Source organism: Oreochromis niloticus, linkage group LG7 (genome assembly GCF_001858045.2).
Source record: "Oreochromis niloticus isolate F11D_XX linkage group LG7, O_niloticus_UMD_NMBU, whole genome shotgun sequence".
Taxonomy (NCBI): Eukaryota; Metazoa; Chordata; class Actinopteri; order Cichliformes; family Cichlidae; genus Oreochromis; species Oreochromis niloticus.
In genome coordinates this window covers 46459255-46472078 of record NC_031972.2, presented here as the reverse complement: position 1 = coordinate 46472078, position 12824 = coordinate 46459255, and the positions used below count along the sequence as shown (strand labels likewise).

The window sequence follows — 12824 nt, the reverse complement described above, 5'->3', positions numbered from 1 at the left end:
GCTCTGCCCTCCTGTCTTAGTTTGGGAAAATTTGATTATCTCATTTATGCCATAATTTTCTTTCACTGGAGGGTCAAGCCATTCTTATAGTTTTTGTTTTTGTTGTTGTTGTTTTTTTAAGCCATTTCTTTAAACATCAAGCTGAGAATGGGTGGAGGTAAGTCACGAGCTGACGTTTCCATCCAAATAAAATGTCTCCAAAGCCTCATTTCACTAAATTCCTTTTTAAGCTGCAATCACCCCTAAGGAGGAAGAGAAGGGGGAGAAAAAAAACATGACACATTCACCGTACCTACTTTGAACTTCAATATTCCATAACCCATTGAGCCAGGCATGCAGAGGAAGAGGGAATGCATCTCGTATTACCACTCAATTATATTTTCCTTCAAAGGCCAAAAAATACTGGGGATGTCCCAAGATCAGCACACTTGTGCATTTAGAGAGCGAGAGAGAGGCTAGAAGAAGGAGGCAGGGTCATCCTGGGGGAAGGGTGGGGAATGGGCAGAGTAAGAAGGAGGAGATTCAGGAGAACAGCGGGGGCATAAGTGACCTTATGTGAGACGGAGAGCAGGGGCATTTTCAATTTACCAGAGGGACTACGGGGCGTAGTGCTCCGCTGCTTTTTGTCCTCCTTTGGTTTCTATCACTGCTAGGGGATTTTGGCAGAGAGAGAGAGTGGGGGGGGGATGAGGAAAAAAAAGGAAAGAAAGCGAGACCCCATGGCTAGCTCCGTCTGCAGAGGCTGCTCTGTGCCTCCCCGTGCTGCTCTTTCATCTCGAGACTAGACAGAGAGAAGAGAGAGAGAGACTCCCACTTCAAAAGGCAGTTTGATCTCAGAAGTACACAGGAACGCAACTAAAAGAGGATCTGAGGAAGCAGTTTAAAAGGAGAATATAAGGGGCACACTGTCACAGACGCTGGACAGTGAAATCTGGCAGTCCTGGAAAAAAAAACTGTGCAGAGGAGGAATTCAAGGAAGATCATGACCGGACTCTGAGCTTAATCGATGATCCGTGTCGGCTTTGATCCCGCCTCCCAACAGAACCTCATCATGCAGCTGAATATGGCCCCGTACAACACAATATCTCAAATCATACAAAAGACTTGCAGTATATTATGCGCTTTGTGTCTCAGACATATACAAATATGAAGTAATACGATCTAATGGAAGTAAAAATAAAATTCCTGCTTACCCAAATCAATGTCACCGGGGCAGAGGGGAGCCTATCCCAGCTGTCACCCTGGACAGGTCGCCAGTTTGTCACTGGTCTAACACACAGAGACAGGCAAGCATTCCCACTCACACTCACAGGCAATTTAGAATCACCAGAATCATCCTAACCTCACATGTCTTTGAGCTGTAGGAGGTGTCAGAAATTGTTCAAGCAACTGAAAACTTTTAAGACGGGGAAAACAATCACATTGAAATCCAAGGTTAGATTCATTACATCCCTCATATACTTGCCCACGAGGGGCACTTGCAGTGCATTGGTGGTGGCCGGTGACTGGGTGGTGGTTTTCATGCTGGGGCGGCTGGTGGTGCATGTAGGCCACCTGTCTGTAGAGGCCCAGCAGCGCTATATGAAAGCAGATATGTTTCAACAGGTGTGCGTGCATGTGTGTTTGTAGTGTATCTTTCAGGATTGTGACAAACAATGTCCGCAGCAGCTGATGCCAGCCACTCTGTCAGGAGTTGTCGCTAAATAAATGAGGCCAACAGTTGCCTAGAGGGCAGTTGCTGTAGTTCCTTGCCCTCCCCCACCTCTTAGTCACCAGAGAATATTTGCCATTTTTGACCTTTAGCATAAAATTTTCTTGGTGACCTAGTCAAGCTGTCATGAAACGCCTGATGTACACACCCCTGTGATCCCATTAGAGTACAGCCTTTTTAGGAAATGAAAGGGGTTGCTTCGAAGAATAATTTTCATATTCACATTCATTTTGTGTTGTAGAATGATTACTTGCCAATAAAGTAAAGAAAAACAATGCACATAGCATAGCACATAGCAGATAGCACCTCTCTTATTAGTTAAAAATGTTATAAGTATGATGAAGCGTGCGTAAATAAATAAAGAAATAAATCTATAAACAGAGGTTTAAGCACACTACCAGGTAACTTGGTGCTGGGGACTTACGCAGATTCCCAAATATCTAGCTAGCTTGGGCTAGCTTAGCTTAGCAGTTTAGCAAGAAAACAACTACAGCAAAAAATATATTAATGCCATTTGGAAAGTTTTTTTGGTGGGTTGATGTGTCAGCTTTTACACTAAAGATCACTCTTGTATCGCCCAAACAAGCTCAATGCCCGGTTTATGTGCTATAAAAGCTATGTTCCGCACTGTATTCTTCAACAGCTACACTTACTTCATGTGCTTGACTCCATTCTTTAAATGTTTTAAATGGTAAATGTTCTAAAATGTTCCTTAGGCAGATTCTGCAGTGCAAACATCTCACTGAGCAAATATATTAAGACTGCCAGTAACACTAAATGAGATACTTTCATTGCTATATATAGCTCACTTACTCCAAATACATGCATATTATGTTAACTGGTGATTCTAAATTGGCCAAAGGTGGAAGTGCATGGCTGTACCCTCAGACGCAAGATGGATAGCAAAATGGGTTGCTCTTACATACTGACCCTTTAAGTACTTACTTGTTTCTATCGTTGCGTTGCAGCTGTGCGTTTACATAAGTGATCCCATAATTATTCAGTTGGTCTGTAGGCTTTTCTGCATCCTTTTATTCCTAACTGACAAAACCGTGTTGCTAAGCCGGCTTTCAGAAAAGGAACAGATACAGTATGCCCTTTGACCCCTGTTCTGTTTGGTCCAAGCAGGGCAACATTGCCCCACGGGATAATAAATCAACCAGAGGCTAAGAGGTTAGCTCGACCCACTCTGACCTTTGGTCTTATGAGATTTTCCTCAGCCATATGTCTGTGGCTCAGCAGCGGCCCGCCCCTTGCTGTGACCAGAGGAAGGCCGAGCAGCCAACAACAACAAAAGCTCGGATCAGCCCTGTTCAGATCCAAAGATGTGTCTGAGCCGCTCAATTTCACGTCCTGGGTCCAGCCAGTCACAGAAACTCCGCCCAGGGCTGGCTTTGGTAATTGTGACTGGAGGTAATGCATTGTTAACGGCTGCTGCAGATTTGAGGCGATGTCCAGGCACACTTCCAGGCCGAAGGTGGTGTGTGGGTGGGATGGAGTGGGGGCGGGGGGTTACATAGGTCATATTATTGGGGACTTTTCTCCAGACAGGGAGAGAATTCCTGGCTGCAAAGCAGAAGGATTTCAGTGGTGCGATGGGGTTTGGCCAGCCAAGGCAGAATGTCCGGCATGGTGGACAGCTGCGCCACCGAGCTACTGTAACGAGAGGGGTGGGGGTGGGTAGTTGTTGTTGGTGGTGTATTACTGTAAGACAACACATATTCTAAAAGCTTTGACCGTCACTTCATTGGTATGTTTAGATATTCTGAAGTAATTTTGATTAGCAAGAGGAAGTGAAAACACAACATGAACACCAGAATTATTAGAAAAAAACTTGCCTTGCAGTTCTTTGTATCGTGGTTTCACAATTACACACAATTTCTTATAATGCACAATGTACATTCTCAGAAATGATGTTTGAAGAACGAAGTTTCAGGGAATGATAAGGAGGTGTGGTAGACACAGCTTCTGTTTAGGTACCATTAAATGTCAGTCACCCTCAGTTTAGTATCATTTGTATTGTACGACTCTAGCAAGCTGCAGAAATCCCAACACTGTCATTTGCCATGAGTTAAAATTGAAAACAGAGTGAAGAATTGAATTTTGTGAAGTCAGTGTACCACATCTACAGCTGTGGAAAAGCATAAGGTGGGTTTTCATATGGTGAAAAATCTGCTTTTCTCATCAAGGTCCGTGTTGAGGAACATGCTCACGCATTCTTATGACAGCAGTCTTTTCAACACCATAACAGAACCGTGCAGTGTGGAGGCCCCGTGAGCCTCCTGATGATGAGGGCAGCAGAGAAAGAAAGAAGAAACTCAGAAAGGAGGTTACAAAGAAGTCTGGGTATACTGTCGTAAAAGGTTCGGATCCAAAGCAACACTGAAGACAGTTTTCCACTTGGTGTCACACTTTAACCAACAGTGTTCCCTGTGTCAAAGGTTTAGACACGCTGGCAGACCAGCTTGGTGGATGGGATTTAATTTGATGTATACTGTGGTCAGTGCTGTAAGACATATTTTGAGTGACTGGAATTATTGCCACATACAGTTCTTCAAGAGTTACGCAATGTTGCATCATATGGAAATATTTTTGCATCATGTCAAATACACGTCGTGACATAACACACCCATGCTACGATCGACTGTGTTCAAAGCTCTTCTTGCTCGTTTACACACAGTTACTGTACATATGTATAGTTTTCCATAACAACTATACATTCTTTTGGGGAGGGGGGTGGGGCTTAAATCTCTCGCACAATCACATGCTCTTTCACCTCAGGGAACTTCCACAAAGCTATTTATGGACTGACTTACTCCTTTTACTAAAGGTTAGCAGATCAACCCAAGTGACAGTATTATCGATACAAACGCCGATATTGGTATCGGATCAATACTAGTGTGATAGGATTGATACTTTGTTTATTAAACATTAAAAAAAAAAAAGATAGACATCATGAAAAATGTCTGAAACCTTTTGTGGGATTTATAGTCTATACCAAATTTAAACAATAGAAGTTGACCTGAAGTGTTTTAGAGACAGGCACATTATACACTCCAGGTCTCCAAAGAACCCATGAAAAGTTGAATGGTGTGTTTTTTGGGGTTAACTAATTATTGTAAAAAGTAAAAATCACAGCGATTTAGTGGTCATTAAAATGTGTTATGTCATAAATCATGACACGGTGCTCTCCCCCTACACAAGCTGCTTTAAAAGGTTAAAAGTATCGGTATATGTATTAATATTGGCAATACTGGTCCTGTATTTACTTGGCAGTTTTCTCGAGGCTGTGTTTCGACGTGCTGCAGACATGAAGTTAAATGGGTTTCTTTGTAATCAAAGGTAGTTTGGAAACTTTTGATCTTAAGAGCTTTACAGTTTGATAACACCATTGTGTGAGATTCCTTGAGGTCAATGAAAAAGGATCTGACATGAAACTGATGAGAGGAAAGACTGTGCTCTGCACAGATGTTTCAGCGGGAAGAGCCGTCTCTATTTCTCAGCCAAATGCATCCAAATACACCCCTCAGCATTCCTGACAGGATTACTGCGCCAGGTACTATCCACTGGTCAGAAGAGACTGGGAGAGGGAAAGAGATAAAGAGACTACGAGTGAGCATGCAGCACAGTCTGCTTGTTTTGTGCGTCTAATGCTGCGTGCTTTAGCAGATTTCAATTGATAAGAGATAAAGGCTCTTTGATGGGCTGCAGGTGTGCTGCTTTAATGAGCATTACCCCCCACCCCAACCCCACCCCCCGCCCCAAACTCCCTCGGCTTTCTGTTCCCCCAAACTGCGCCGCAGATGCACATCTGCACATCTGTCATTCAGAGCTCTGCAGCATCTCTGACCTCTTAACCTCTCCTCCCTGTCTCTCATTCACGCTAGACTCTGCAGCACGCAGCCTTTGCATACGACACCAGAGTATGTGACATACTGAAGTTCTGTCAGTGCATCTGCTATTCAATGAAATAGTTTCCCTGTATTGAAACAGCCCTTCCTTGCTCAATTAATCAAATTCAGCAGTCCAAAAAAACTGTTGAAATTCCATCCCGGGCTGCAGCAAACGCTCAGCAAGTAAAGCATTTTGTATGCTTGCAGACTGTTAGAAACTACACTGGAGAAACCAAGAAACAGACAGAACGAGACAGAGAGATAAATGTAAGGTGTTTGTTTGTGGCCACTTGCTTTCTCCTTATTCACAGCCTAAGGTGCCAGGGGAACAGCTCAATGACGTACGTTGTGGCCTAGGCAGGAAACACAGGGAGGAACTTGTGGCTTTATATTAAGTGCTGGGGCGCTTAACAGGAAAAGATAACCTGTTTCTGTTGATATAGCAAGGAAGTGTGAATTCTTGGCACATGCAAGATGTTGCAGAGAGGAACAGGCCAACGATGCCTTCCACATCTTTGATTGACTGGCTTACAGGAATTTCCTCGAACTCTGTGTGGTTTTTGTTTGGGTGGCTGTGCTGGAGTGTTACAGGAATGTTTTCTGGGACATTCCCGTTGTTGCAGAAAAGGTGTTTCCGACGCAGAGCTGGATGCTGCTGCGTCACAGCGGTCGAGGTGCACCCTTTTCACTGACCTTTTGAATAAGGAACCCTGTTATTCCCTGTCATTTAGAATATATATATTGATCCAATAGTATAAACATTACATTACATGAAATAGTAACAGCACAATAGAAGTATGCTACAGATAAGGATTCTCAAGCTGTTATAAAATTTAAAGATATCTATATGAGAGTTTTACAATGTAGCATTTGGGAAATGTGTGCAACTGTTACACCAGCATTGTACAAATATACTTGAAGAAATGTGAAAAATACACCCTGGCTGGTGTGAATATGTGGAACGATGTCAGCGTCATGCATGCAAAAACACCTGCGACTGTTGCATTTTCCTGGAAAAAACAAAACAACAAAAAACCTTTTTTGCTCTACTGCCATATTTTTATTTACATCTCAGAACATGTCCCTTGAGTGCCTCGTCAGTGCCTCATCAGCCTGCGTCATTTCACAACTTGCAGCACTTTGTTTTTAAATGATCACCCTAACTGTCAAAATCCCATTAAAGCTGCTATGCTACATGTACATTTAACTGCAAAATTGCAAATGCATTTTATACATATTATGATAATAAAAAACTTATTTGCCATCATTCATCATACGCTTATCAGTGTCACGTATATAAGTGACACTGATGTACACTGAGTATTACAGATTGCCTGAAACACAGTACTTCCCCTCTTCTGCTCCAGCCAATCAATCACTCAACCAATCAGGCACCCAGTCAGCCATTCAGTCAGTTAGTCAGCCACCTAGTCTGTCAGTCGGACACCAAGTCAGTCAGTCAGTCTGCTGTTTGGGCAGGGTGGAGGCTCATAGACGGGGCCTTTGTTTGAGCAGAGAAGCCCCAGACACAACAGTGGCCAGCCCTGGGCCCTTACAATGCCTGTCCACACAAAAGCCCACACACTGGGACAATGGGACAGGCTCAGAGTGGGGGTGCACGGCTGAGCTGAGGTTACCCACCTGCACACTTCAGGAGTGGACCCACCCCCCACACACTTTACCGCAGCACACCACTCACACCCCCACCACCTCTTAGGCACACTCAAATGCACAGCCTCCACCCATCCAGCTTTAAAATGCTCTAAGTGCAGGTGTCTTCCTGTGCTGCTGACACAAGGAGGAAGCTGGGAAATTCTGTGCAGTGAAAACATTTAGTGAAGTTACTAAAGGTCAAAGAGCATCTCAGCACAGGTTAGGGCTCCACTTGTAGCATAGATCACTTTTAGCATAGAGTGACGAGAAAGCTGAAAAGTACAACATTAAGACACTTCTGTTTAAAAGAAAACACCAATTTATTTGGAGTAGGATCACTGAGTCAGTTTTGTAGTGAGTTTCAGACTCACAACAGCCAGATTCAACAACACTTAGTCTGAGGACTTCTCTTTATATTATTATTACCATTATTATCAGTTACTGGATGAAAGTTGGTGTACAATGGCACATATTTCAGGTGGTTTGTGTTGCCTGATAGCACCTGTAAGAACACCTTTCATTTACTAATTCATCCTTTATTTTTTGTTTTTCATGTTTTAAGTGGATTACTGTAGGTGATTTAATTAAAAAAATAGAAAATTATAATTTTAACTGATTAAAAGTCAAACCAAATCACCTATGTGAATTAATTTATTTTAAACATATAAAAGACATAATTATGATTTTTCAGTTCCAAAATTAAAATGTATATAAGTACAATACTGAGCTTGTGTGCACATTGCATTTTACACATTAAAAAAAAATTACTTGAAATAAATCGAAAATCTATAAAATTAAAATTTTGATGAATTTGATATATTATAGAAGACACATGTATGAAAGAAAAGTTTTTAAAAATTCACTCTGGGTCTTCCAGTTACACACTCCCTTATTTTCTTACACACACACACACACACACACTTTTTCTAGACACACACAGATGCAACTAAGTCCATGTAAATAGTGAAAAATAAAAAACAATAAAAGGTAAAAAAAGCAAACAAAAGAAAAAGCCTAACAAAAACAAAAAACCTGACTTGCCTTGTTTTACTTTGCATTCAAACGACTCTTGTTCTGAGGTTAAAAGCAAACGAAAGCCTTATCTGTAAATTATTAAATGTTACTGGCTGCAACAAGTGGTCTGCTTTCCCCACCGTCTTTTTGATTGGATGACTAAAGTGTCAACCTGCTGCTCATAGTGCTGATGGAATTATATTGGGAGTGTCACTGTATTATTCCAGGAAGTCCACCCACACAGCTGTTGCAAATACTTTGTACTTCCCAGTGATTTGGGGAATGAACAAAGCAAAAACTATTTTCATCCCATTTTTCTACAAACTAAGTGTGTAATTTACACCGAGTGTAAGAAGCAACCACAACTCATTTTTTCCTTTTTTAATTGATTGCAATACATTTTATAACCACACATTACAAAATGCACATCAAATATTTTACCAGGCTCAGTTTGCAACCTTTATAAGAAAAAAAAAACAAAAAAGCAAAACAACTACCAAAAATATGGTTTTACAAAATAAAACAATTATAATAAAGTAAATGCCACTTTGGATAACCGTAATCAAAAACCCATCTTTTTTATTCTACATAAAAAAAAAAGGCTTGACATAAATAAGTTAGTATATTTCTCAGTGTTTTTACAAAATTATGTACAAAGGTACATTGCAAAGATTTACATAATACACAGGCATGGTGACTGCATTTCAGAGACGAGCTGTTTTCTGTCTCCATTTAGGTGTACCCTGGTCTTTTTCAAAAAATAAAACAAAAAATAAAATAAACCACACTTCAGGCAAATAAAGGGAAGCTTTTAGATGCTCATGTGCATCCTCAGCAGGCTAACAACATCGATGAGAAAAGTACAAACATCTCTAGGTTATCACAAAGTAACACAATGTGAAGTCAATTGAAGAGCACAAGCAGTGCTGGCAAACATATTGATGCAACCATGTATTTGGTATTGTAGGACATTCAACCCTTAAAAACAAAAAAAACAAAAAACAAGCCTTAATGTTCATCAAACAATAGGAACAGTCAAGGAGAACACAACCTGTGCAGTTTGTATAGTCTTTGTCCTTCAATATCTGAGTACCTCGCAACTCCAGAGCGTGGGAGGGGAAAAAAAATAAAAATAATAATAATCTTATTCCAGGATTCAGCTGATGCTAAAAGCACCTCAATTACAAAATAAATATCAATTGACTTAAAGACTGTCCTTACACAAATACTACACTTCTTCCTGTTGAACTAGCTTGTATAGGAGAACTTACACTTTGTGACACTGGACTGACCAGAAGAAGGGGGAAAAAATTATTTAAAAAAAAAAACAACAAAAAACGCTACATTTGTACCATTCTTCAATGCTGAGTTAGGAAGATGACGAGGGAAGAAACACTATTAAGAAACTGTAAGAAGCCAAGATTTTTGTTTTAAATGTAGCAATAAGGGACCGTATCAACAACCCCCCCCCCCAAAAAAAATAAAACTAAAATAAAAATAACAGAACAGCATTTTGGAAACATTTATCAAACATTGCAATTCAAGTCAAATCAAAATTCACACCGTTTTACATAAAGGATTTCTTTTTAAATCATAATGTCTTATGTGCTACATATGGAGAGAAATAATATATGTTTATATATTTATATATATATATAATTTTATTTACACACAGGTAGTAAAAAAAAAAAAAGAAAAAAAAAAAAGGAGCAAAGTAAATTAAACCTAATTGCACACTGCTACATCGACTGCTTTTAGAGGCAGTAACTTTTAATTAAGTGCCAAAAAAAATTTAGTGTTTCTATTCAGTGCTTCAACAGCGTCCTCCCCAATCTTCAGGAAGGTTGATATGTTTCTGATGCTGTGTAGATCCTCTTCCAAAAAACAAAAAAAACAAACAAAAAAAAAAAACAAAAAAAAACAAAAACAAAAAAACAAAAACCCCAAAAAACCCAAAACAAAAAAACCCCCCACAAAACAAAACACTAAACTAAAACGACAACAACAACAAAAAAAAAAATTACAAAAAAACCCCTAAAACAAACAAACAAACCAGCCAACACTGAGGTTTCTCCATGTTAAACAAGGAGGGGGGGGGCATTCATCTTCAGTTCTGTGGGACAAAACAGATGAAAGGAGAAAGAAAAAACAGAAGCATAAGAGGTTGCAATGATGACACTAATGTGGGCATTATGCAACAATTTCTGCAAACAAATAAATGAATAAATAAAATAAATAACTTAGTGTGGTCTAAGGGGTAAACCTCAGAGCAGCAGGAGACCTGAATGAACTAATCAGTTTTGTACATGTATTAATACATAAATACATAAAGACCCACCTGAGGAAAAAAACACAAAAAAAAAAAACACTGGTATAGTTTTACATTAGCACCCCTCATTAATCATGAAAAGATCTGAAAGTGCCTATGAGACAGCCTCGTTTGGGGGTATTTTTTGATTTCTACAATTTAAAAAAATGGAAATAAATAAAATGCATTAAAAAGACGTGACCACCCCCCAGCTTTGACAGTTAACATCGTGCCATAACAATGCTGATTTCATGCCTATTGGACGTCGCCCTGGCCAATACACACACACTTGCTTTCAGACCTGCACGACTCTTCTGCACACTCTCCACCGGCAGGGACAGATGTGTGTTGTAACGTTAGTGTGCAACGCGTGTGCAGCACTGCACACAGAGACCAGCCCCTTCCCGTCCCTGCTCTGAGTTGCTGACGTGTTACACTACTACACTGTTGTTCAGCACTTGTTGTTTACAAGTTTCGACGGAAACTCAACGGACTCACCGTGTCAGACAGCGGTTAAATGTTAAAGATCTTTAAAATGTACAGGCATTTTTTTTTGTTTGTTTGTTTTGCCTTCCACTGTTTCACCTCGATCGCAGTGTATCGACAGAGCTCTCTCTGCCCGAGTGGAAAATTAAAAACCAAAAAAAACCGAAGAACCCCTTTTACTCCCTTATGCTTCTGTCCCCGCTGATTAATGAATGAGACAGACTGACAGCACATTTGAAGGGCGTGCACAAAAGGTATGCAGACTGTCAAAGCTGTGCATCATCCAAATCTTATTTAAGTGAACTGAAGGGGTGTTTAAGCTGAATTAGAATGCCTCCTAATGGTTTATAAGCGGTATCAAATTTTTATTAAATGAATAAACGGATGTTTTTGCAGATTTACTCGTTTTCCAAAGGTACCCCCCAGCTGGGAGATGGAGCGGCCAGTAAACCGCCTACTGTAGTTACACTATGCACAGGCCTTTTTTTTTTTTTCTTTTAAAGAAATCTTTGCTTTTCCTTAATGGAAAAAAAAAAAAGATGAAAAAAAAGGGGAAACTATTGCATAAACAGTCTTTACCTTTTCTCACGTTTTCCTCTTGGGACTGGTCTTTCTGGGCGTGTGCTCTGCAGAGTGACTCCGACTTGGACAACTAACATCTGAGCTGCTGTGTGACCTCTTGCTCGGAACAGGGGAGTCTGCAAAAAGCAAAAAAAAAAAAAAAAAAAATTTTCGTCATTTCTTAAAAAAAAAAATAAAAAAAATATTGGTACAGTGTTGCAGGCAAACCCCACTCTTTAACAGTGCTTTTTTGGGGCCATGATTTTCAAAAATCTATTTTCGGTGCAGATCAATACGCGATCAGCTGCGTTGCTCAGAAACAACTGATGTAAACGGGTTAAACTGGAGCGTATGTAGTACCGTGACACGCGTGTCTTTTCCTCAGCGCTGTACACTGTTCCGTGCACTCCATTTGCCCGTCAGCCCTGTCGGGATCTTCGCTCGGAGGCACCACAACACAACTGTGATTCCCGTTAAGATCCACATTGTTATTCCCAGTGGAGCAGACGCCTTTCTTCGTAAGCGGCTGCCGAGTGTAGAAGCCCGGCAGGTCTCTGCAATCCACTAGTTTCCACTCGAACCTGGAGTTGGCCCTCGGCGTGTCAGTGGCGAAGTCGAAGCCCCACTGGTCGGAGGCGCGCTCTTCCAACTCCCGCAAATGTCCCTTTAAATCCCTCTTTAACTCTTCGTGATCCACCGAGCCGAAGAGGCTCCTGCAGGCTGAGGGTTTCGGGTGTTCAGACTGCCGTGAGTCCGTCCGCTCCAGCGTCGGGCTCCCGTTTGAAAGTCGAACATCTGACATTTTGCTCCAGCGAAACACGCAATTTTTTAAAACAGCCCGGAGCGTCCAGTTTTTCACGAGGAGGAAAAAAACAAACAAACAAAAAAGCAGCACACACACGCGCACACACACACAACACTCAAAAACAACGGTTATCTCCTCTTCGCTGAGAAAGCTCCAAAACAAGCGTAAAACGCGTTATGCCATGCATACGTCGGAACGAAGACGCGAACAGCCGCCGTGTTGTGAAGCCCTGCGTAGTCTCATCAAAACAAAGTGCTCAGGAACTGAAGGCGCTCTGTCAATTTTGTCCCGTAGCGAGAGAAACTGCAGACAACCCTTCTCTTTCGCCCAATATGGCGAAAGGTTGATGTGGGGGTAGGGGCATGATTGACATACTGAGCTATTTAAATTCCC

At 41.1% G+C, this 12824-nt stretch overlaps 1 protein-coding gene across 1 annotated transcript; it reads right to left on the bottom strand.

Annotated features, from left to right (window-relative positions):
• Positions 1 to 8637: 8637 nt before the first annotated feature.
• cdkn1bb (cyclin dependent kinase inhibitor 1Bb) lies at positions 8638 to 12824 on the bottom strand. Its single transcript, XM_003443919.5, has 3 exons — positions 11987 to 12824; positions 11645 to 11763; positions 8638 to 10384 (listed from the first exon to the last, which is right to left on the bottom strand). The coding sequence occupies exons 1-2, from the start codon at positions 12426 to 12428 to the stop codon at positions 11651 to 11653; spliced, it is 555 nt and encodes a 184-aa protein (XP_003443967.1). The 5' UTR covers positions 12429 to 12824; the 3' UTR covers positions 8638 to 10384; positions 11645 to 11650.

Coding starts and splice junctions, on each gene's coding strand:
- cdkn1bb (XM_003443919.5), bottom strand. CDS start 12,428: ATGTCAGATGTTCGACTTTCAAACGGGAGCCCGACGCTGGAGCGGACG. Junction 11,764..11,986: donor GAAAAGACACGCGTGTCACG/GTACTACATACG, acceptor TGCTTTTTGCAG/ACTCCCCTGTTCCGAGCAAG.